Source organism: Mchenga conophoros, linkage group LG5 (assembly GCF_057382185.1).
Source record: "Mchenga conophoros isolate Kocher_MC1m ecotype Shallow Benthic linkage group LG5, M_conophoros_male_GT1.1, whole genome shotgun sequence".
In the NCBI taxonomy this organism is placed as follows: Eukaryota; Metazoa; Chordata; class Actinopteri; order Cichliformes; family Cichlidae; genus Mchenga; species Mchenga conophoros.
Window position 1 is genome coordinate 23,327,235 of NC_140530.1, and position 26,066 is coordinate 23,353,300.

The window sequence follows — 26,066 nt, forward strand, 5'->3', positions numbered from 1 at the left end:
CACATTCATTCGCACATTCACACCTAGTGGCAATTTGGATTATCCAATTAACCTATCCCCACAAGCTGCATGTCTTTGGATGGTGGGAGGAAGCCGGAGTACCCGGAGAGAACCCACACAAACACGGGGAGAACATCCAAACTCCACACAGAAAGACCCCGGCCTGATGTTGGAATTGAACTCAGGACCTTCTTGCTGTGCGGCAACAGTGCTAACCACCGTGCCAGTTGATAAAATAAATTACAAATTTTGTATTGTTCGATACATATGCGTACCGAACCGAAAGCACTGTATCGAACGGTTCAATATCAATACGAGTATCGTTGCACCCCTATTTAATAATATGTATGCATTAAGTCCATAGTAATTACATTAATTACAAAAAGTGCAATAAATATAAAAAAATTGAATTGAATTGAAGAGGTTTATCCCTCAAAACTTTAAATACAAAAAAGTTGCAAAAAATAGTTTACAACAACAGGAAATTTATTTTGAGTGTCTTCATAGTTTTATTTTGGAGATATAGCATTTTTTATGTACTGGAGGAAAAACAAAAAACAATCCTATGATGCAAATTTGCAAAGAAAACAGCATGTGCATCAAAATAAACTATTTCCAGCAGTGCAATTCGAGTTCTAAGCATCCCAGAAACTATTCAGAAAAGTAAACATGACTTATAAAAACACCAGTATAGGCTTTTAAGGCCTACAAGTAAAAAAAACTACATTTTCCGCGAAAATGACGTCACTTCCGGTTTCAGACAGGAAATGGTGGACATGCGGTAGTTCGCGTTGACCTCTTTTTCATTGTGGGAAGTGTTACGAACAGCTGATCAGATCGGCAATGCCTGTTTCTGGAATATTATGTTTTTTTTCCTGCAAGTGCTTTTTATGCAATTTTTGTAAAGCTTTACGTGGAAGGAAACCGTGACCGAGGACAAGCTGATGGCATAAGATGTAAGTACAACTCCTCCCCAAAACAAATTATTGCGCTAGCTTACACGTTTCTGGTTCTACAGGGATTTAAAGGGTTAACAATAACAATGTATTGAATAATGACTTTAAAAAATAATATAAAATAGTGTGCAAATACTGATAACAGTGCAAATGTTTGCAATATAAAAAATAAATGAAAAATGTAAACATCTATGTTTCGTGAACTTTGCAGTGTTGCTCTGTGGTGCAGCTACGACACTGTAGCAAAGTTTACACACTATGTCTACTTGATCCACGTCTGACTCCACGAACCCATAATGTTTCCACACCACAGAAGTTGTTTTTTTTTTTTTTTACCTCTCTTTTCAACCAACGGCAGTCACTCTCCTCTCCAAATAACTTCTGCTTAGCTTTCCGAGCTTCCCTTGGGTCCTCTTAATTGTTGTGACACCTGTTCGAAATGCAGAGAGGTGCGCTCGATTTGCCACACGGAGCAGCGCGAGAGTAAAGCACGAGGGAGGGGCTAATAATCGGCTCAGTCATTTTTAATGATCGTTGAAAGCCCAGATCGTAATCGTGATTAAAATTCGATTAATTGAGCAGCCCTATATAGAAGAGAAAAAAAGGCTAACAGCAAACACACAGTCTACAGGCCTGAATCAGACAACCACAGGGTTAAATCTGACACAATGATCACTTCACAAGGTGTAAAAATAGAAGAGAAACTCAAAATTTCTATTAAGATTTTCAAAACAAATTGCTCAAATTAGATAGAATTCAAACTAACTATATGTGAAGGTTTTGGGCTTTGATGTGTGCAATATAAAAGCACCCAGAACAACAGCAGATTTGTTGATTGTGAAATACCGCAGAAATATTAAAACAGACTTTTCATTATCAGCCAGTAAACTTAAATAGATGGTTCATTAAAAGTAATCATTTTACAAAATACAGAGCTGTCCAAAAGTCTCAAGCACAACTCATTGCTTTATATTTTGCTTCCAGGGAGCCAGAGTTTCTCATAATGTTTTAAATGGTCTTAAACAATAGTTCTCCAGGTTTTCTGAAGGCCTTTCAAAATTTTTCTTTGTAAATTTGCTGCCTCACTTGTTTTCAGTCCGGTCCTTGAACCTGACCATTTTCAGAGGGATCTTTTTTTAACCAGTTTTGTGTCCACAAGTCCACAAGATAAGCTATAAAAGAGCCAATTTTAAATTGTATCTTCAGGTCCTTGGCTACTTCTGTTAATACGTGGCAAGAAAAAAAAGTTTCTATAGTAGATGAACAGTGTCTGTTCCACTGTTTCAGTGGAAACAGGTCTCATAGAGTGATGAGTCCAAATTTGAAAATTTTATTTCAAATCGTCATCAGAGATTGTCCGGAGAGGTACAAGAGCTTGTCAAAATAGATGGAATTATAAACACAACAAAGCACAATCAGATTTTTAGTCCTCTCGTTCCATTGCCAACAGCTTCACTTTTCAGCATGACAATGATCCCAAATACTGGATGGAAAATGCACAATATCAGTTATGGATTGACCTTCCAATATCCTGGACCTCAACATTATTGAAGGAGTGTGGTATCTTTACAGAGGATGGAAAAAATGCAATGCTAATATTCAAAGAAGAGCTTTGAATAACTCATCCTCTATGAAGAATACAAACTGTGCTTTTGCCTTATATCCTGTATTTATGTTTATGTTTGCAAATTTTTAACAAGTCACTGCACCTATTTCAACATAATGAAAAGAGGGATGGCTTTTTCACAGTACTGCTACTCGTTTACACTACAAGAAAGAGAAAGGACAGGAAATGCTTTCTTAAAGCTGATTATTATGGAAGGGTTTAACAGGTCTGGCTTACTTTAGCCTAACCTAAACTGTTTGTGGTCCATGAACACATTTGAGAACAATTCAAGGCCTTGTGTTAATAACTCCAGGAAAGAAAATAAACTTGAAGCAAGCCAAGTTTATTTATTTATTTATTTATTAATGTTGATTAGTTAATAATATAATGACTTAGTTGGGCTTGTTTTTAGCTCAGTGTCTTAATATTGATTCCAGTTTTACCAAATAACATGCACTCTAAAGAAAACAACACTTAGCCTGTCAGTTCACTTTGGCTTCATGTGAATCCACACCTCCTTTCTGTAGAAACTCAAGGATGCAAATCAAGTGCATTGTAAGTTTTTATGCTGTTTGTTGGTACAAATACCAGTCAGCCAATTATCAACTGAAAATATGTGGTGTGTAAAACTTTTACTCAAGCTTGCAAAATGTCTCTTTACACATTTGCACCATTTCAGAGTGTAGTTCATAGAAGTTACAGATCTTTTATGGGATACATGCACGTTAAAACAGGAATGGCCATATGTTTTTTAAAAATATGTTACCAAATATTTTTAAAATACAGATAAACTGGACCTGTAATATTTTTTTAAAGGCAACTGAATTATGAACAAAACCTTCAAAGTTTGTACAGGATATTTTTAAATGAACATTTAAAAGAGCTTACTTATATGTCTGCTGTAGGTTTATTTAAATAACCTTTGCATGAACCTGCTTTGTGCAACATTACATGCAAATACACATGCAAAGCCAACAGTGAGGTAAAAAAAATTTTAAAAAATGAACAAAAACAGATAATAATGTAATGTTCAACATCACACAAACTTTAAACGTGAGTAGTTTTTGTGGCCTCTTGGGTTTGTCACTATATATTTTCACGTAAATGACCAAAAGTAACCAACTTAACATAACATTGGACATGCAAGGTGTTGCTGTGATAACATCTCAGTAAGTTGACACACACAGGGGTTTACTGTGTGTGCTCATCTCATGAAAGACTGATACACCAAAAAAAAGGAAAAATCCACAAAGAAAAAAAGACAAATTCCAAACCACAAACAAATGTAATGAAAATGTCATGAAAGATGAACACCGCTGATGCAGCATACACGCTAACATAGAGTAATAACATAGTGTCTCTATGGTGAGTCTTTTCATCTAGGAGCGTGACAATTAAATGCAATATCTTAACCGTGTGAAAATCATTAGTCTTTTTAACATCATCAAAAAAAAAATTTCTAAAAAGATTGTATGAAAAGATTCATATCAGGTCATACTACACATGTATTTGTTTTTATTTGCAATTTGCTCTTCCTAAACTGTCAGGTTTGGTCAGACAGGCGAGGGAGGGCATATGGACTTATGGGTGAATTTGCATAAAACCATCTGTCATGATGCTCTGACAAGAAAATACAGTAATGTCAGTACTGTGCCTTCAGTCTAACACTTATTGGGATCATGGCTTCACGTTTCACTCTGCTGGTTTTGTGCTGTTTCTTTACACTGCGCTGCAGTGAGAGTTTGCCTGAATGGGTCAACAACATTTCTACCAACCTCTTCAGTTTGTCTGGGGACATTATGCTCGGAGGGCTCTTTCCCATTAACGATGTCACCAGCAGCCTCAGTGACATAACAGAGCCAAACCAGATAAGCTGTGAAAGGTAAGGATGGTTAAGAAAAATTCATCACATATACAGGGAGTGCAGAATTATTAGGCAAATGAGTATTTTGTCCACATCATCCTCTTCATGCATGTTGTCTTACTCCAAGCTGTATAGGCTCGAAAGCCTACTACCAATTAAGCATATTAGGTGATGTGCATCTCTGTAATGAGAAGGGGTGTGGTCTAATGACATCAACACCCTATATCAGGTGTGCATAATTATTAGGCAACGGCCTTTCCTTTGGCAAAATGGGTCAAAAGAAGGACTTGACAGGCTCAGAAAAGTCAAAAATGGTGAGATATCTTGCAGAGGGATGCAGCAGTCTCATAATTGCAAAGCTTCTGAAGCATGATCATCGAACAATCAAGCGTTTCATTCAAAATAGTCAACAGGGTCGCAAGAAGCGTGTGGAAAAACCAAGGCGCCAAATAACTGCCCATGAACTGAGAAAAGTCAAGCGTGCAGCTGCCAAGATGCCACTTGCCACCAGTTTGGCCATATTTCAGAGCTGCAACATCACTGGAGTGCCCAAAAGCACAAGGTGTGCAATACTCAGAGACATGGCCAAGGTAAGAAAGGCTGAAAGACGACCACCACTGAACAAGACACACAAGCTGAAACGTCAAGACTGGGCCAAGAAATATCTCAAGACTGGTTTTTCTAAGGTTTTATGGACTGATGAAATGAGAGTGAGTCTTGATGGGCCAGATGGATGGGCCCGTGGCTGGATTGGTAAAGGGCAGAGAGCTCCAGTCCGACTCAGACGCCAGCAAGGTGGAGGTGGAGTACTTGTTTGGGCTGGTATCATCAAAGATGAGCTTGTGGGGCCTTTTCGGGTTGAGGATGGAGTCAAGCTCAGCTCCCAGTCCTACTGCCAGTTTCTGGAAGACACCTTCTTCAAGCAGTGGTACAGGAAGAAGTCTGCATCCTTCAAGAAAAACATGATTTTCATGCAGGACAATGCTCCATCACACGTGTCCAAGTACTCCACAGCGTGGCTGGCAAGAAAGGGTATAAAAGAAGAAAAACTAATGACATGGCCACCTTGTTCACCTGATCTGAACCCCATTGAAAACCTGTGGTCCATCATCAAATGTGAGATTTACAAGGAGGGAAAACAGTACACCTCTCTGAACAGTGTCTGGGAGGCTGTGGTTGCTGCTGCACGCAATGTTGATGGTGAACAGATCAAAACACTGACAGAATCCATGGATGGCAGGCTTTTGAGTGTCCTTGCAAAGAAAGGTGGCTATATTGGTCGCTGATTTGTTTTTGTTTTGTTTTTGAATGTCAGAAATGTATATTTGTGAATGTGGAGATGTTATATTGGTTTCACTGGTAAAAATAAATAATTGAAATGGGTATATATTTGTTTTTTGTTAAGTTGCCTAATAATTATGCACAGTAATAGTCACCTGCACACACAGATATCCCCCTAAAATAGCTAAAACTAAAAACTACTTCCAAAAACATTCAGCTTTGATATTAATGAGTTTTTTGGGTTCATTGAGAACATGGTTGGTGTTCAATAATAACATTATTCCTCAAAAATACAACTTGCCTAATAATTCTGCACTCCCTGTATAAATGACAGTGTACGCTAACCCTAACTTACCATGACTTCTACCGTTTTCTGCTTGTGGCTGAACAGTTTAAATGATCTTGGACTGGGACTTGCTATAGCCATGAAATATGCAGTGGATGAAATCAACGGAAACCAGACTCTCCTCCCTGGCATCAAGTTAGGTTATGAAATCTATGACACATGCACACAAGCATCAGTCATTATAAAGCCCACTCTGTCTTTTCTCACTGCAAAATTCAACCAAGAACTACCTGTGCAGTGTAATTACACCGACTATGAGACGAGCGTAGTTGCAGTGATTGGTCCTTATGTCTCAGAAATGGTGTCAGTCATTGGAAAACTCCTGGGATTCTTTTTGATGCCACAGGTTTGAATACACATACATCTTAAGATTTAAAGCATAGTTTCTATTAATGCAAAGATCTGACAATAAATATTTCAAATGTAAAAGTAACTCTTACAGGTAGATCTAAGGATTTGTGCCAGGTTATATCACAGAAAATTAATTCTTTCCTGTTTAGTTAATTTAACATTTTTACCATGATATATTAGGTATTATCCAGTATGTCAACAGTGAGTACAGGTAAACAACGCTAATTTTTACTTTTTTATACTTGCACCAGATTAGCTATGGAGCCACCAGTGACAAATTCAGTGATGATGTTTCCTACCCGTCATTCTTTCGTACGGTGCCCAGTGACAAATGGCAAGTGGATGTCATAATAAAGCTAATAGAGAAATTTGGCTGGAACTGGGTGGCAATTGTGGGCAGTGACGAGGAGTACGGACAACAAGGTGTGCAGATGTTCACCAAATTTGCAGACAACGCATCTATCTGTGTGGCCTATCAGGGTCTGATTCCAGTGTACACTGACCCTGTGCCAATGGTCAAAACCATTATAGGCAATATAAAAGAGACTAAAGTTGGAGTGGTGGTGGTGTTCACTCTTCCAGAGCAAAGTGAAATCTTTTTTAAAGAGGTTGGTGAAGCAGATATCTAAAGCAACTAAGAAATTTATTATTTTCTATTAGTGGTCAGAATTTGTTCAGCACCAGTTAATCATTTAATTTATTCCAGGTTATCAGGAGTAATTTAACAGCTGTTTGGATTGCCAGCACAAGTTGGACCATCGATGCTCAAGTGACTTCTCTACCCAACATTGAAACAATTGGAACAGTCGTCGGATTCCTTGACAAAATAGGCACGCTCAGCTTGTTCAGTGATTATGCAATGGAGCTCTTCAAGAAACTCAGTGCAGAGCGGGCAAAGACATCCACTCCAACTACAAATCTTAATCATCCAAACAATCGCTGCCCACAATGCTGGAAATTGTCACTAGACAACATAGTGGAAGCACCTGCAGTGCAGACGTCAGCTTTCAGTGTGTATGCTGCTGTTTACAGTGTAGCACAGGCACTGCATAACCTGCTGGAGTGCAATTCAACTGCCTGTAAGTGGGGATCTGGAAGCAAAATCTATCCCTGGAAGGTGATTTCTTTTATTTTTTCTAGTATATGGGTGACTGCACAAAATTTGCAATCAAGTTTATCAATAACAACAATAATCAAATCATTAAAAAAAATCATCATTTTGCAGCTGTTGGAGACTTTAAGGAACACTTCTCTTAACATAAATGGCACACGTATAGAGTTTGACGATAATGGCAACCCAAACATGGGTTACAATGTCATTCAGTGGGACTGGAAAGACCCATCGAAAGTGAATTTTAAAACTGTGGGAAATTATACCGAAGAGAAACTGTTCCTGAATGAGGCCCTCTTTAATTGGTCAGCTAACAAGGTAACTTTAAAAAAAAAAAATTGTGTAAAAGGTATTTCAACCAATTTAGTGAAATCATGACCCAGTTTGAATTCCTGAATTATTTACCACAACTTTTGCAGGTTCCTACATCAAACTGTTCAGCAAAATGTGACACGGGTCAGGTCCACAGAGTCAAAGGCTTCCATTCCTGCTGTTTTGACTGCATTGACTGTCTTGCTGGCACTTACCAGGCAAAAAATGGTAGTGTATTTGTTCATTCTTGTCTCACATATCGGACCTTGGTTATTTGAATTCTTGTCAGAGATAGATACTCTCACGCATTTCTCATAAAATAAACCTGCAGGTTAATTTAGTATAACCTAAAAAATAACCATAATGAGAGTTCCTCTACCTGCCAGCACCGCTAAAGTTTTCAGAGTGATGCTATTATAATTGAATAATTGAATAGCCAGGAAAACACGCAAAGGCAAAAACTTGGGAACTCAGAATATTTAATCATAAATTAAACTCAGTATAAAATGCCACTGGGCACAGTTTTCAGGCTGATGTTCAGGTCTGTCTCCCATCAAATGATAAATTGTGCTGTGTAATATTATCCAACACAAAGCTGTGTTGAGTGAGCAATTTTCTGTTATTTTTATATACATGTTATGTGAAATCGTATAGATTGTGATACTTGGTCACTGAAGCTGTTGATTATTTTATTTACCTAAATATTACTGATTCAATAACTGGCAGATCTTATAATGTATAATGTAATTTATCTGTAAAATAAAATAAATGACCTAGTATGAAGTAGAAATAAATAGTGGAGTAGAAACAGAAGTAGCATAACATAAAAAGTACTTCAAATTAAGTACTTAAATGAAGTAATAATGAAGTATTCAACTAAACACATTAAGTTACATTCCTATGAGTCCTATCTATGCTCTTGATTAACAGAGGAGCTGTGTGTGTTTTTTGTGCTTTCTCACTCACAGACGACACCCAGTGTACTAAGTGTCCCAACCGTCAGTGGTCCCAGCATCGCAGCACAAACTGCACTGACCCCATCTTTAAGTTTTTTGAGTGGCACAGCCAGGATGCTGTGATAATGATGCTGGTTGGTACGCTGCTGCTGGTATGTCTGGGTGCAGTGGGTGTCATGTTCCTGATGCACCGTGGAACCCCACTGGTAACGGCCTCGGGGGGTCCCTTGAGTTTTGTGGCTGTGCTTGGCCTGATGGGAGCATGTCTCAGTCTGCTGTCTTTCCTGGGGGCGCCAGGGGATGTGGTGTGTCGTCTTCAGCTGCCCTTCACCTCCTTTTTCCAGACGCTCACCCTCTCCATTATAGTTTCCATCTCACTACAGGTGAGGAAAGAGTTGTGAAACACTGCCACACATTGGCAGTGTGCAGAAACTACAGAATTGGTTAGACATAAAGATAATGGTTTGAACTTTCAAAAGATAAGCATAGTATAGAAATGAAAATCGTCAAAGTGCAAATTATATTTATATTAACATCATTAAAAAAATCTAATTAACAACTTTAGTGTATTCAAAAATACTGCCAACAAATCACTTCAAATGCACTTAAGTAAAAACACGAAATGGCAGCTTCTGAGGTCTATAAAACTAGCCTTGTAATGACTGATATAGTTGCTTTCTTATTTAGTTTTGTAGAATATGAATTTCTAACCACCTAACTGTGACTTGACACAACCCCAAACGTTTGTGTAATTATTGCCTATGTGGGAGCGTGCATAATATACTGTGGAACCGAAGTACACAGTACAAGACTAATGGTAACCTTTCTTTTCGAACAGATACTCTATGTGACAGAGTTCCCAGAGATGGCTGCCTCTCACCTGCATTTGTTAAGAGGCCCTGTGAGCTGGCTGTTTGTGCTGATCTGCTGCGCTGTGCAGGCTGGTCTCTGTGGCTGGTTTGTTCAAGAAGGACCTTCATTGTCTGGATATGTGGCAAATATGACAATAGACTTTGTAGAATCATTCCTCTCGTGTCCTGTTTCACCTTTGATTGGATTTGCCTTAATGCAGGGTTTCAATGGTGTAATGGCCCTTGCATCGTTCATGTGCAGCTTCATGGCAGTGAAGCCTCTTCATCAGTATAATCTAGCCAGAGACATCACCTTTTCCACCCTGATCTACTGTGTCATTTGGGTGATCTTTATTCCAATCTACACAGAAAACAACAGAGATAATAACAAGAACAGGTCAGTTGTCCATGTTTATTTCAGCCTGGCAAGCAACTTTGGACTGTTGGCAGCCTACTACTTTCCAAAATGCTACTTGCTGTTAAGGAAACCTCATTTAAATACAGCAAAGTACTTCTGTACCTTCTTGGAGGGCGTCCCACCAACTCAAGCAGAAGAAGAGCAACAGCCAAAAGCACAGGAAGGACAATAGACAGTTAAACTGTTTATAAAGTAAATCAAAGAATCATATTCTAAAAACCAAACATTACATTATATTTATGGATGTGTAATATATAACAAAGGCTAGAAGACTATAAAATACACTAGATTAGGTTATAATAAGCATTTTATCCTAATACTCTGCAAGCATGTAATCCATACAGCAAATAACAAAGAGTGCATTGTGTTTGTTTAGTAACATGAAGTCTATGGGTTCACATTTGTCGCTGATTATTTACCAGGAACATTGTTTTGCTTGTATTAATGTTAGTCACAAAAACATTAACTGAATAAAAATAATTGAGGAACTAAACTTAATGTACTGCAAAATGTTTTTTGTTTTTTTTCAATATGCATGTTTGCAGTTTTGAAATACACTGTTAGAGATGCAAGTCATGCATGCAATAGAGTTGGCTTTCAAGTATTGTCTTGAACAAAAATAAAATTGTCATGCAGACAGTTCTGCTTCTGAATAATACACTTTATGTTATTTGAATCACTGAGTTTGAGTTTAATCATTTAGCTGCTAACACAGTGTTAGAACTTTGTTGTTGAATAACTGATAGTCTCTTTTTTTCCTTTATTGTTTTACTGTAATGAAATGTAATGATGAAACAGGTAGCAAACTCAAATGTCACATGTGCCATGAGCTACAGGATTAGTTTCCATCATCTTGTATAGATGTGGCTGTTTCACACCTCGAGAACACGTGCTCCCACCACCACGGTCACGCAAATCAAAGGAACCTGAACACTAACACGCGGAGGGATGACGAGAACCCACACAAACCCAGAAACCCCAAGTGGCCCCAACCAACAGTGAAGACCAGGACAGAGTGGATAATAAGGTGCTGAGCCAAAAACATGCAGGGAGGCCTCCACCAGTGCCCGAGGCCACACAACGCATCCTGGTCTCACCCAAGCAGTATGGACTGCAAAGAAAAGGAACCATAGCACAGTAAGAGCTAAGGGAACCCTAACAAACCCAAAGCCCAGGAAATATACCAGCTGGCACAACCCCAGCAGCACAGGGTGCCCACATGACACCCCCCCCCCCCACCTAAATCAAAGTCCATAAACTGTAGGTGCTTTCAGCTGCTCCCTTACTTCCCAAGGGGTCACCACAACAGACAGATGTTACCTTTGCCACCAATTTTGCACCAGATGCCTTTCCTAATTTGTGTCTTCTCCTGGTCTTGAAACCTTTAAAATTTCTTGTGTCAAGAACATTTTTGAACCACTACAGTAGGGATCCACTCCTTTTTCATAGTTGCACAGTGTGTGAAACAATTCCCATCCTAACCTCTAATGGCATCCAGCCAAGCAGAAAGATTTTGTGCTACTTTGTCAAGAAAAAACTGTTTACAGCATTCATAGGAATCATTATGAGAAGACAGCTAACAGCCATGGTTATAGGTTTTGCAGTCGTGTTAATATATTTTTTTACTTTTTCCTTTGTCTTAGTACCGCACTGATTTATCACTGTGTATGAAACAAAACAGGCAACTCTTTGCATGTGTGTGATGTTGGGCCAGATTATCAATAAATGGTCTCCTTAGCTACAAAACACAAAAAGGTAGGAGGTGATTTCATGCTTGAGGAAGAAAGCTGCTCTGACATAAACAAGATGTTAATCTTGCATGCACTGTATGCACAAATACTGAACCCGCCCGCACACAAGATCCAGTCAGAGACATGTAAGCATCTTTAAATGTTTCTGCAAATAAAGAGATCCTGACCATTCACAGAGAGGATAAAACCTTGCATGCCAGCTTGTGTAAAAGGGTGAGGGTAAGAAGACAGGAGCAGACAAGCTGTATTAAAGCAAACTAACACCGACCTTCTTACGTCAAGATGACAAGATAGCAGCAGACTTCCTTTATTCCCACGGCAAACCCTTTGTCCTAAAGTCAAGCTTACTCATGTCAAAAGATACACTGAAAAAATGATTGATGAAGTTTTATTCACATATAATGCAAGAACTTGCAGAAGTGTGCTCAACATGTTTTAATGCTAAACAAAAGTAAATTTTGCAAATTTCTATACTGTAGTTTCCGATCAGTCACAGGTAAACATCTTTTCAGAGGATTTTTACCTGAGAAGTATTTCCAACAGGCAGTGTATGTCTTTGTGGTTGAGCAAAAGCAGACTGGATCAGTGCGGGGCATATCTGAGCATTCAAAGTCTCTTACCGCTTTGATAACTATAACGATCTGGTGATGGATCGAGAACGAATGAGAAGCAGTTCTTTCATGTGCAGGAAATGATCTGATCTGATAAAATGCAGATGTGCCAACATGTGATTCAGCAGGAACAGGTGAGGGTACACTCCTGTGGGTTTTCCCTACAGGAAGGAAAGAGAGCAGCCAGAGGCAAGATGCTCTCAAAATATATATTGTAATATAAAGCACCTTGAGATAATTGTTGGGATTTGGTACTGTATAAATAAAATGTAATTCAATTGAAATAAATTGAGATGACTGTTAAAACTACACATTTTCATAATCTGTTTGTAGCAGCTGCTTTGCACCTTGACTTTCTCTGCTGTTGCTGTGAGTATTTCTCAGTGAAATGTGATTCGTAAGAATGCCTTTAGTTATGTGGAGCAAACTGGAAACCACTTCCCCCTTGCATGCTCCAAATGTCAACTAGAGAATCAGGACTAAATAATGCAGCGCTTCCTTATAGTAAGATTACTATGAATCGCTCTCCATTTCATTTCTGTCTTTAGGATCTTCCTCTATAGTATGTCGGTTAATGTGTTTTACAGTGATGCATATTGAATGTTTCCAACTTAAACCCTAGAAATGATTAATGTGGTTTTCTTTTACTCATGTTTCTCCTCTTATGTTTGTAGGCCATCACATTTTAATGGTTTTAATTTACAATTTGTAAACAAAAAATTGGACATGATGGTGAGTCTGTACCTGTGATCTGCTACAGATTTGGTACACAAAAAGTGGAGCTGCACACTGGGCTTTTTACGGATGTAAAATGTTTAATCATACAGTAACTTGATATTGTTTTAGTTGTATAATCAAAGTACCTAAAGTAAACACATTACGTAGAATCCCACTTTTCAGAATACTATGGAGAACTGGATTTGCTGGAATTACTGGATCATAATTATTGACCCAATGATGTGCATTTAAAGCTATTTGTTGGTGGGTGGTGGTATTTAAAAAAGAAAAATTCATGAATGTAAAAATATTTGAAAGGGCCAATACAAGGCTTACAGGATCCAGATACACTACAGGCCAGATTCATTCAACCAGAAGGTCAAATGTTATACAATGATTGACTTTGCAAATATAAAACTTAGTAGAATCACTGGCAATTCTAATTTTAAATAAGAAAACGATTTAACCACTTGGTCAAATCATAAAAAAACTTCTTGTGTTTTTTTTTTATTACCAAGACAAACTTATCACCATGTGAAGATTTTGTGATTCTGAACTGTAAGCACAAATAAAGATAACAGACTTATTAAATATGGAAAGACCCTGGCATATTGTGGAAAACTGGCTGTTGATCATCATGAGTGTTTTACAATATGCATGCACTTCTTGACACCAAAAGAAAGAGAAAAAACTGCTTTCTATAACATTTCAGATGAAACTGAGTACATGAAGTAAAATCAGACACTCCTGGCTTAATATTTGAGAATAGTTCAAGAAAAGATAAACCTGTAGCAAGCCAAGTGTTTTTGCTCTCTTTTGATTCATTTTTTGTTTTGTTTTTTTGTTTGTTTGGCAATACATGATGATGCTGTTGTATCTCCCTGGATATTTGACCACTCTCAGAATTAGTTGAGTTCATTTAAAATGCTTGGTTTCCTGGCAAGGGCTTTATATTTTCCAAAAACCAGTTTTGATGTGTGTTTGGGATCATTTTCCTGTTGGAACATTAAACTGTGTCCAAGTTTCAGCCATTTAGCTATTGATTTGAGGAGGTCCTCCTTCTTCATTGTTCCATACATGTTCTGCAATGTACCAATACAAATGTCAGCAAAGCAGCCCAAGAGTATGATGCTACCACCAGCAGCTGTCAGAGTATTCTTAGGTAAAGTATCACCTTTACTCCTCCAAGAATACAACTTGACATTGTGACTAAATAACTTAATCTTTGTCTCGTCTGACCAAAAACCTTTTCTCCAGAAAGCATTTGGCTTCTATGTGTATACACTTCATTTGAGAATGAAGATGTGAGTTTTGGAGCTGAGGTTTCCCTCTTGGTTGGCACCCTTACCATCCATGGTGTTGTAAAACCCATTTCACTGTGGACAGTTAAGCTGCTGTTCCAACAAGTTCTAGTTCATGGCAGGCTTGAGTCTTGGTGGTTCCTGGGTTGTTCCTTAATACCCTAACCAGTTTCCTCCCATCTGTGGCTGACAGTTTGAGCCTTCTTTCTGACTTTGGCAAAGTGGAACTGATAAATTTTGAAATCTGCATTTGTTTAGAAATGGCTCCAAGAGACCTTCCTAATTTGTGGAAATGTATAATTCTCCTTCTTAGATCCTTACTGAGTTCCTTTGTCATTAACATGTATGCTGTGCAATTATTCCACAAGAACAATTTAAAGAACACATTAAATTACCATGACGTTACATATACTAATCATGGGTATTAAACTTTTCACCCACCTGTAGATAATACATGTGCACTTCAGAATTATGTAGATGTCATGAGAGCTAATATTTCAGTTGGTTTTAGCAACATTGGATGCAAAAACATGCAAAGCCAATAGTGTGGTGAGTACAAAGCTCCATGAAAACACATCTCAATATAAAGGTTATTATCAACCAATTTCAGGACAAACACCTATTAATGCTCTTCAGTGGCTCAGAATTGCATCAATAATAGGGTAAAATAAGCATAATTTATCACAAAAGTTATGTTATAAAGTCAGTGAAGTGAAAACCTTCCAAAAACTAACATTCAATATGCAAGGATTACTCTGGGTAAGTAGGCGGAAAGGAATTGCTCATCTCATGGCAGACACCAAAGAGAAGCAAATTTCAAGCCACAAACAAATGTTAGGAAAATTCTCCGGAAAGATGAACACAACTGACACAGCATACACACAAACATGCATAACATGTGCAAAGTCTTTACCTCTAGGTACATGTTAATTAAATGCAGTGTCCTAATTATGTGAAAACCATTAAGGTCATTAAATGAGACTGTGCCATTCAATCTTCATACACCAGAGTTTGCATTTGTTTTTTGACTTTTCATTATGATGAAAAAGGTTTTATTCAATAATTTTAAAAAGTTCATATCTGTTCATACCACACATGTAAATTTTCTGTTTTGTTTACCATTTGCTCTAAAGTGTCAGGTTGGGTGGTCAGGAGAAGGTGGACATGAGGACTGAATTTGCATGAAACCGTCTGCATAAAAACATGATGCACTGACATGAAAGTGCACTGAAACTTTCTGGGTTCAGTCTCCTGCTTATTGGCATCATGGCTTTATGTTTACCTCTACTGGTTTTGTGCTGTTTCTTTAGAGTGAGCTTTAGTGAGAGTTTTCCTGAATGGTTCAGCAACATTTCTGCCAACCTCTTCAGTTTACCTGGGGACATTATGCTTGGCGGGCTCTTTCCCATTAACGACCTCAACAGCAACGTCAGTGACATAACAGAGCCAAACCAGATAACCTGTGACAGGTAAGGATGGTTATGAAGGACTCTTTAAAAAACTGAGATTCTATCTTTATTTTTAACAGGAGTGGAAAAGTAGGAGTATTTTCAAAGGAATCCATTTCAGTGAAGATCTTCCAAAATCTTACCAGTCCTGTTTTAGCTAAAGAATTAAAGTATCAGAAGACAATATGCTTCTTTATTCATTATGTTATAAAATGTACAAATCCTTCTTCATGTTTTAAGTCAGCAAATGTGTTTCACTTGAATGGAATTTTCTTCTCAGCTTTATTTATGTATTACTTTTGAGTGCATTTCCATTGAAATATATTTTCTCTTCTTAAATTGTCATGGTTATAAATTAATTATTTAAAAAACAGTAGCAAAGTGCTATGTTTTTCAACTTATTCATTAATACTGGTGAAGTTTTGTCTTTATGTATGCTCAATAATCCAAGTAAGGAAATACTTGGATGCATTACATTGGGTGATGATACATTAGGATTCAGTTCAAAATGTTTTGCATGGGAGAATGTTTCATTATCTGACTGCAGGTTTCCCCAGACTTATAAACAGCACAGGTACTTAATGATCAAAACTAGTATCACGGTATATAATTTTATAAATGTGGGGTTATTTTTTTTTTAAATGTCTGCTATGATTGCTGTTTATTATTTGTGTTAAGTAAATAAGAAATAGAAATAAGTACTGCACTCAATATGGTCCTTGTCTTGCTTTGGTATGACAAACATAATAATAATTTCATGTCAAGCATTCTTCTTTCCGAAAAATCAACTTAAATGTCTGGACATAAATTAACTTAAAGGTGTTGTAAAAACATTCATTACCGTATCCATCATTTCCCCCAATCCTTGTGCTTCCTCAGTTATGAGTTTTGTTAGTTGTGCATTATATGCAATAGATTAATTGTATTTATATACTTTTTAAATCCAAATTATTTTCTTTTCATTCAAGTATTTGATATTATCTACAACGTATGTTTTGTTAGTGTAATAATTTCCCCTCGTACGTTACAGAGAACAGCACACTCCTTTTGACTATGTTTTAACCAAAAATTGTTGTATTGTATAACTAATATTTTGCATTTATTTCCTTCTGTACTTTATTAAGTTACTTCCGACTGGATATAATATTACGTCTCATCAATGCATTTGCTGCCTCCTATAATAGATATTTTTTCTTCATTTTAATTGTTCCAAAGATCACAATTCTACTGTTATTGTTCTTATAACATGATCTCCCACCTCTATCGCATTAATTTCACATTTCCTTATACTCATTATATCAAGTTTTTTAATCTAATATATATTTTTATATCTAACATTTCAGATTCTAAATCACTGTGTATACTGACCCTGACTAAAAAAGTTTTTTATTTTTTTCTACTTGGGACTCAACAGAGTAAATGATCTTGGACTGGGACTTGCAATAGCCATGAAATACGCAGTGGATGAAATCAATGGAAACCAGACTCTCCTCCCTGGCATCAAGTTAGGTTATGAAATCTATGACACATGCAGCCAGTCGGCCATTATTGTAAAGCCCACTCTGTCCTTCCTCACTGAAAAATCCAGCAAAGAACTATCTGTGCGGTGTAATTACACCACCTATGAGACCAGCGTAGCTGCAGTGATTGGTCCTTATACCTCAAAAATGGTGTCATTCATTGGAAAACTCCTGGGATTCTTTCTGATGCCACAGGTTTGAATACACTTTTTTTTTTTATAATTTGCAGGATATTTTCTCTTGCTGCACATATTTGAGAGTGCATGCAATGCATGCATTAAATAATGTGCAGTAATCGAAATCTTGATCCGTATGGTTATGTCACATGTGTCATAAAAAACAAAATCAGTCTATAATTAATATTATTGTCATTTTTTAATTGATAAAAATATATCAAGTCTTATGTGTCAACAATAAGCAAAGGTAACTAACACTTTGTTTTTAATTTTCACACCAGATTAGCTATGGGGCCACCAGTGACAAATTCAGTGATGATGTTTCCTACCCGTCATTCTTTCGTACGGTACCCAGTGACAAATGGCAAGTGGATGTCATAATAAAGCTAATAGAGGAATTTGGCTGGAACTGGGTGGCAATTGTGGGCAGTGACGAGGAGTACGGGCAAGAAGGTGTGCAGATGTTCACCAAATTTGCAGACAACACATCTATCTGTGTGGCCTATCAGGGTCTGATTCCAGTGTACACTGACCCTGTGCCAATGGTCAAAACCATCATTCACAATATCCAAATGACCAATGTCAGAGTGGTAGTGGTGTTTTCTCTCCCAGAGCAAAGTGAAATCTTTTTTAAAGAGGTTGGTGAAACAGAGATTTAAAGTAACTTAGAAATGTATTCATTTCTATTCATTTCTATTAGTGTTTGTTCAGTACTGGTAAACAAATCCAATTTATTCCAGGTTATCAGGAGTAATTTAACAGCTGTATGGATTGGCACCACAAGCTGGGCCATCGATGCTCAAGTGACTTCTCTGCCTGACATTGAAACAGTTGGTACAATCATTGCATTCATTGACAAAACAGACACCCTCGGACTGTTCACCGATTATGCAATGGAGCTTTTCAAGAAACTCAGTGAAGAGAGGATAAAGACATCCACTCCAGCCACAAATCTTTACAATACTAACAATCGCTGCCCACAATGCTGGAACTTGTCACCAGATAATATTACCCTGGTAGAAGCACCTGCAGTGCAGACGTCAGCTTTCAGTGTGTATGCCGCTGTCTATAGTGTAGCACAGGCACTGCATAACCTGCTGGAGTGCAATTTAACTGCCTGTCAGTGGGGATCTAGAAGCAAAATCTATCCCTGGAAGGTGATTTCATTTTTTTCTATTATAAAGACCACTGTACACAATTTAGAATCAAACTTATCAATAATACCAACAACCATTTCATTTTGCAGCTGTTGGAAGCTTTAAGGAAGACTTCTATTAACATAAATAGCACACATCTGGAATTCGACCAATATGGCAACCCGAACATAGGATACGATGTCATTCAGTGGGTCTGGACAAACTCATCTCAAGTGGATATCAGAACTGTGGGAGAATATTCTGAGCAAGAACTGCACATCTCCAAGAACCACTTTGAATGGCATACAGCAGAGGTAACATTTGTAATTAGGTAAAATATTGGTTGCACATTATATCACAGCTCAGTAATATTGCGGTGAAAACAGAAGAGAACAATCTGGAAATAGCAAGTTATTACCCATTAATTTTCAATGTGGTGAGTTTGATCAGGTGGCAAGGGAGGATGCTGGGCAGACCTGGTGGACGAGTTTTGCCCTAAGTTCCTCTACGCTCTGGATGTTGTAGGTCTGTCTCGGTTTTCACACCCTCACACCACAACTGTTATTTTTTCCATAATGAAAATATATGATTAACCACAGAACTATAGGCATAAGTCTAAGTGTCAGATTTACAGTTGTCCTAATGTGTTTCTCCTCAAACATGAACAAAAACTATAGTCAAACAAGAGCACATCAGCATTCTGTTACAAGAGAATGCTGATGTATCAAATAGAGATGCAAATATCAAATGTAGGAGAACCATATGCGTCATGATCTAAGAAAGCGTTCCTCTTCCACACCTGATCCCCCTGTTCAAGAGAATTAGCAAAGAGCAGCTGTCAGTGTAATTGTGAAATACAATGTTGCATTGAGATCAGGGGCGGTACCTTTGGATCGGCAGACTGGGATGGTGGTTCCCATTTTTGATAAAGGGGACCGGGGGGGCTGTGCTTCAACTATAGGGGGATCACACTCCTCAGCCTCCCTGGCCAAATCTATGCCAGGGTGCTGCCATCTGTTAGTTCAAGCTTGGATACAGGAGGAACAATGTGGTTTTCGTCCCGGTTGTGGAACACTTGACCGGCACTTTAGTATTTTGAAGATACTCGTGGGATCATGTGAGTTTGCCCAACCAGTGTCTTTTGTGGACTTGGAATAGGCATTCAACCCTGTCCCTCGCAGTGTCCTGTGGGAGGTGGTTCAGGAGTAAGGGGTGTCTGGCCCACTGCTACGAGTGCTTTATACAACCATTGCAAGAACTTGGTCCACATAGCTGGAAATAAGTTGGACTCATTTCCAGGGGGCAGCCCTGGTGGAATTCAGGGCTGCCCTTTATTACCGATTCTGTTCATAATTTTTATGGATAGAATTTCCAGGCGTAGCCAAGTGGCGGAAGACTTCCACTTGGATGGTGTGAGAATCTCATGTCTGCTTTTTGCAGGTGTTCTGACTCTGTTGGCTTCATCAGGTGACTGCCTCTAGCTCACTCTGGAGCAGTTTGCAGTGGAGTGTGAAGCCAGAAAAAGGTGGCATACCCACTCCGGCTCAGGAAAGAGTTCATACCCCAAGTGGAAGACTTTAAGTATCTTGGGGCCTTGTTTAAGCGTTAGGGGAGAATGAAGTGGGAGATCAACAGGCGAATTGGTGCTGCGCCTGTAGTGATGCAGACTGGCTGACTCAACAGAGCTCTGAATTTTTGTCAGCCTGGCTACAGGGCTGAAGAGTAAGATGTTCTAGTTTTATGGATTTTATCTTATAAATATTTTGAGAGAAGCTAGTTGAGTCCAATAACAGATCAAATGCCATGTTGAGGCTGTCATTTTTTGCATCAACATGGATGTTAAAATCATCCACAATAATGAAGAAGTCTTCAAGGTAATTATCATGGTGAAGTTTGCTTTAATAGATTATAAAGACAGAATTATAAAGAAAGAAGCCATTTTTATTTTGCAGCCCTGAGTTTTCATTATTACACATATGTAAAATAATAATAATAATAATAATTCTAATGCACAAGTGTTAGTATTTTATTGCTAGCAGGTTGTAGTATTTTTTTAATCAATGTATTATTCCATATATTTCAGTGTAATATTTCTCTACATGTCATTGTAATAGTGATAATCCATATTATTTGTTAATTGTATATTATGCTAATTAAATAACTTCCTATTTCTATATTATTACCTTCCTTTTCCCATCTTATTATTATCTCTGTTATTTATTATTACATCCTTATTAGCAAGCTATAATAGAATGGGTACTTAAATATTTACATCTGCGTCCACTCAATTTCTTCTGATATTTAATTAAGGGTTCTGGGGTTTAGCTGACCCAGTCTGTCAAAGTCTTTTATAGTAAGTTATATTATGTAAAAGATTTGTCATCCAGTTTATCCCAATCATCATGGAATTTGAGATACTGTGTTTTTTTGTTCTCTCTTTTTCCTTTCCTTTTTTTTAAACAACTTTTGCAGGTTCCTACATCCACTTGTTCAGCAAATTGTGGTAAAGGCCAGGTCCACAGAGTCAAAGGCTTCCATTCCTGCTGCTTTGACTGTATTGACTGTTTGGCAGGCACCTACCAGGCAAATAAGGGTAATGTGTTCGGCCACTCTTATCTGAGATATGTGTCCTTATTTGCTTATTTGCATCCTTGTCAAGAGAATAAAAAAGGATTTATGTGTTATATATATATGTGTGTGTGTGTGTGTGTGTGTGTGTGTGTGTGTGTGTGTGTGTGTGTGTGTGTGTGTGTGTGTGTGTATTCTACCAGTGGCTTGACAAAGCTGGACTGAAAGACAGCACAGAGGCACTAATCATGTAATCATGGCAGCCCAGGAGCAATCTCTAAGTACAAGATCCATAAAAGCTGACTTATCGTGATATGGGCTGCCCAGGTGAAGGCTGTGTAAAATGCCCTTGAGATAATCCAGCACATAACAGCAAGGTGCAAGATGCTAGTGGGCAGGGCATACATGAAACACCATAACCAAGTGGCTGGCATAGTATACAGAAACATCTGTGCCGAGTACGGCCTGGAAGTCTCAAGGTCAAAATGGGAGACGCCTCCTAGGTTGGTGGAGAATGACCGAGCTAAGATGCTGTAGGACTTCCAGATACAGACGGACAAAATGGTGGTGGCTAACCAACCGGACATAGTGGTGGTAGACAAGCGGAAGAAGATGGCCCTAGTGATCAACGTAGCGATACCGAATGACCGCAACATCAGGAAGAAGGAACACAAGAAGCTGGAGAAGTACCAAGGGCTCAGAGAAGAGCTGAAGAAAATGTGGAGGGTTAAGATAACAGTGGTCCCAGTGGTAATTGGACTACTTGGTGCAGTGACCCTCAAGCTAGGCGAGTGGCTCCAGCAGATCCCAGGAACAACATCCAAGATCTCTGCCTAGAAGAGCACAGTCCTAGGAACAGCTAACATACTGCACAGGACCCTCAAACTCCCAGGCCTCTGGTAGATGAGCTTGAAGAATACAGACCGCTCGTAAGGGCGAGAGGGGAATTTTCTATATGTATATTTTTTTATTTTTTTAAGCTAGCAGGTAATTTTATATGACATAAAACCAGGTAATGTAAAAAGAGCCTTTCCCCTCCTTAATAAAATTCTATGGTCTAGCATCTCTAGTTCATAGAATAACATACAGCTAGTTTTAATATTGTGGTAGTTGTAGCTTCAGAGTCACAATATGCAACCAAGAGATAATTCCACACAAAGCCCCTGTAAAAACCTAATCTAAAACATTAACTAATGATAACTATAGATCTAAAACACAGATGATATTGATCTTTTTAACTGCTTCTTTGCAATACACCATACATTTGATGTTTACAGATTCAGTAAATCATACATAAAATACGGTATTGAGTTAATCTGATTATTATGAAATAGCATATTTTTTTAATCAAGCCATATTTTTGTGCTTTCTCACTCACAGACGACACCCAGTGTACTAAGTGTCCCAACCGTCAGTGGTCCCAGCATCGCAGCACAAACTGCACTGACCCCATCTTTAAGTTTTTTGAGTGGCACAGCCAGGATGCTGTGATAATGATGCTAGTTGGTGCGCTCCTGCTGATATGTCAGGGGTCAGTGGGTGTCTTGTTCCTGATGCAACGAGGAACCCCCCTGGTAATGGCCTCGGGGGGTCCCTTGAGTTTTGTGGCTGTGTTCGGCCTGATGGGAGCATGTCTCAGTCTGCTGCTTTTCCTGGGGGCGCCAGGGGATGTGGTGTGTCGTCTTCAGCTGCCTTTCACCTCCATTTTCCAGACGCTCACCCTCTCCATTATCCTTTTATTCTCACTACAGGTGAGTTAAGACTGGTGAAATGCCACCTCCCGATGGCAGTGTAGAGAAACTACAGAATCAGCTTTAGTGAGAGAAAAAAAATTGAAATTTCCCAGCTGGGATTTGTGGATCAATATTTGAACCTTAACAGATTGTAAAGCAGATTAAAAGTGTGTAATGTTTCTGTTTGTATTAAGAAATTGTGTTATTCTAATAATTACTTAGAACCTACAAAAATATCACTTATAGACATTATACAATGATCAGGCATAACAATATGGACACCTGCCCACTATCATGTTGGTCCTCCTTTTACAGTGGTCCCTCGTTTATCGCGGGAGTTACGTTCTACAAATAATCCGCGATAGGTGAAATGAAAGTAGCCAGCTTTATTTTTTACAATTATTATAGATGTTTTAAGGCCGTTAAACCCCTCACTACACACCTAATACACTTTCTCAGACAGGCATGACCCTTTTCACACTTTTCACACTCTCAAAGTTCAAACCTTCCTAGAAAAATAAGTCCAATATTATAGAAAGAAAAGAAAGATCAAAGCCTGTTTTCAGGTCCAGAACATGGGAATAGAGCAGCTGCCAGAGAATAAATGCAATCCACTATTATTTATTATTTTAAAAAATCAGCGAAACAGCGAGGCCAGGAGAGGTGAACTGCGTTATGATGAGGGACCACTGTACTGCCAAAGCAGGGTTAACCCATGGCGGCATGGACTCCACTAGAGCAGTGGTATCTAGCACCAAGATGTTAGCAACATTTCCTTCGAACTCACTTAGATTGAGACTTCTCAAGCCACTCCTGAACCACATTTGCTTTGTGGCAGTATGCGCTATCCTGCTGAAAGAGGCCACAGTCATCTTGGAATATTGCTTCCATGTATATGGTCTGCAGCAATATTTAGCTAGGTGTCAACGTAACATCCACATGGATGACGGGACCAGCAGAACATTGCCTTGTCTCCACCGGGCTGCTTTTTTTCCCATAGTGTATCCTGGTGCCAGATGATACCCATGTAAGTAACACACATGGTCCTGGGCATCCACAAGATGTAAAAGAAAATATTATTCAGACCACACCACCTTTTCCTATTGCTCCATGGTCCAGTTCATGTGCCCATTGTTGGTGCTTTCAGCAGTGGACAGAGCTCAGCAAGTTTACCCTGACTGATCTGCAGCTGCAGGCCCAGATGCAAAAAATTGTGAAGCACTGTGTATTCTGACACTTTTCTATCAGAACCTGTTAGTAGTCATAATGTTTTGCCTGATCGGTGTTTATTGTGCAATGGTTAGCAATGACTACTTCAGTCTCTATTTAGCTTAAGGAAGTTGTGGGACATCCATGATTTAATATATTGGATACAGTCATAGAGTGTGTTGAGCATGTGAATGTCATTAGGTTTGTTTAGGATTAAGCTTTTCTAAAAAAAAAAAAAAAAAAAAAAAATTAAAGAAAAGAAAAGAAAGCTTGGAGATTGATCTAAAATTATCCATGGAGTCCAGATAGCTTTTTTTGTTTGTTTGTCTACAAGAGGTTTTACAATGTTTTTTAAGTAAATGTCTACAGAAACAATCAGAATATATGTGTGTGAATTAGATGCAGGTGGGTAAAAAAGCGAAGATGCAAGACATAGAGGTAGTGAAGGTGGTGAAAATATGAAGCCTCATAAACTCTTACTTGATGGGTCAGATTGGTATTACAGCAAAATCATACTTGAGCTGAGTTTGTGTCTGTCCAGGTACTATTAATATTTATAATATACTGACATTAATAGAAAAAAAAACATGAATTGTCTTTTCTATATATACAATTTCAAGAAATTTACCCCAAAATCACATCAAATTTTGTCTTTGTTTCTGAAAGAAGGATCCACACTTAAGAAATTGTACTTTATTTGCAACATTTGATTTTGGATGCTGGCCCAGAACCTCTGTTATAATATATTCAGTTTTTTTGTGTAATGTGTCTGTATTCCAGATTTCAATTTGTTTTGTCATAGTCTCTCTATCAGCTCACATACCTGCTTGGACAGATAAATGTAAATTGCAGCTTGACAGGTTTTCTAGTTTAAATTTCTCTAGAAATTTCAGAAGCTTTTTAAATGGGAATTATATGTATTGATGCCAAACTTAAGGATATTGTAGGATAAAATAAAAAGTATACATTATAATCAAGATGGTAACCTTACCTTTCAAACAGATACTCTATGTGACAGAGTTCCCAGAGATGGCTGCCTCTCACCTGCATTTGTTAAGAGGCCCTGTGAGCTGGCTGTTTGTGCTGATCTGCTGCGCTGTGCAGGCTGGTTTCTGTGGCTGGTTTGTTCAAGAAGGACCTTCATTGTCTGGATATGTGGCAAATATGACAATAGACTTTGTAGAATCATTCCTATCGTGTCCTGTTTCACCTTTGATTGGATTTGCCTTAATGCAGGGTTTCAATGGTGTAATGGCCCTTGCATCCTTCATGTGCACCTTCATGGCAGTGAAGCCTCTTCATCAGTATAACTTAGCCAGAGACATCACCTTTTCCACCCTGACCTACTGTGTCATTTGGGTGATCTTTATTCCAATCTACATAGGAAACAATAGTTCAGCTAACAAGAACAGGTCAGTTGTCCATGTTTATTTCAGCCTAGCAAGCAACTTTGGACTGCTGGCAGCCTACTACTTTCCAAAATGCTACTTGCTGTTAAGGAAACCTGACTTAAACACACCAAAGTACTTCTGTACCTTCTTAGAGGGCGTCCCACCAACTCAAACAGAAGAGGAGCCACAGCCAAAAGCACAGGAAGGACAATAGACAGTTAAACTGTTTATAAAGTAAATCAAAGAATCTGAAAAACTTACATTTATTTTCTTTCATCACAGACAATGATTGTTATATATACACCATATCTTAGCATATTATAAATTGTACCATCACATTAGATTATATGATGCATTGTTTCTGAGTTACTCGAAAATGTGAGGTATAAACATAACACAGAAAGAGTGCTTTGTGCTTATTAATGAACATACAGTCTTGTAGTTGAAATTTTA

At 38.3% G+C, this 26,066-nt stretch overlaps 2 protein-coding genes across 2 annotated transcripts; both read left to right on the forward strand.

The window, feature by feature from the left end:
- The first annotated feature begins 4,241 nt into the window (after window positions 1-4,241).
- LOC146574565 (taste receptor type 1 member 3-like) lies at window positions 4,242-10,224 on the forward strand. The gene is made up of 8 exons (XM_085275581.1): window positions 4,242-4,444; window positions 6,099-6,399; window positions 6,656-7,012; window positions 7,111-7,521; window positions 7,630-7,833; window positions 7,935-8,055; window positions 8,796-9,166; window positions 9,622-10,224. The coding sequence occupies exons 1-8, from the start codon at window positions 4,242-4,244 to the stop codon at window positions 10,222-10,224; spliced, it is 2,571 nt and encodes an 856-aa protein (XP_085131707.1).
- A 5,474-nt stretch (window positions 10,225-15,698) lies between these two features.
- Window positions 15,699-25,827, forward strand: LOC146574566 (taste receptor type 1 member 3-like). The gene is made up of 8 exons (XM_085275582.1): window positions 15,699-15,901; window positions 17,295-17,595; window positions 17,858-18,214; window positions 18,317-18,733; window positions 18,823-19,026; window positions 21,185-21,305; window positions 22,661-23,031; window positions 25,225-25,827. The coding sequence occupies exons 1-8, from the start codon at window positions 15,699-15,701 to the stop codon at window positions 25,825-25,827; spliced, it is 2,577 nt and encodes an 858-aa protein (XP_085131708.1).
- Window positions 25,828-26,066: the final 239 nt, after the last annotated feature.

Bases quoted from the DNA above. Each gene is read 5' to 3' on its own strand.
- LOC146574565 (XM_085275581.1), top strand. From the start codon at position 4,242: ATGGCTTCACGTTTCACTCTGCTGGTTTTGTGCTGTTTCTTTACACTG. The intron at 7,013-7,110 runs GTTGGTGAAGCA...AATTTATTCCAG, and splicing joins GTGAAATCTTTTTTAAAGAG to GTTATCAGGAGTAATTTAAC. The intron at 7,834-7,934 runs GTAACTTTAAAA...CAACTTTTGCAG, and splicing joins TTAATTGGTCAGCTAACAAG to GTTCCTACATCAAACTGTTC.
- LOC146574566 (XM_085275582.1), top strand. From the start codon at position 15,699: ATGGCTTTATGTTTACCTCTACTGGTTTTGTGCTGTTTCTTTAGAGTG. The intron at 19,027-21,184 runs GTAACATTTGTA...CAACTTTTGCAG, and splicing joins TTGAATGGCATACAGCAGAG to GTTCCTACATCCACTTGTTC. The intron at 23,032-25,224 runs GTGAGTTAAGAC...CCTTTCAAACAG, and splicing joins TCCTTTTATTCTCACTACAG to ATACTCTATGTGACAGAGTT.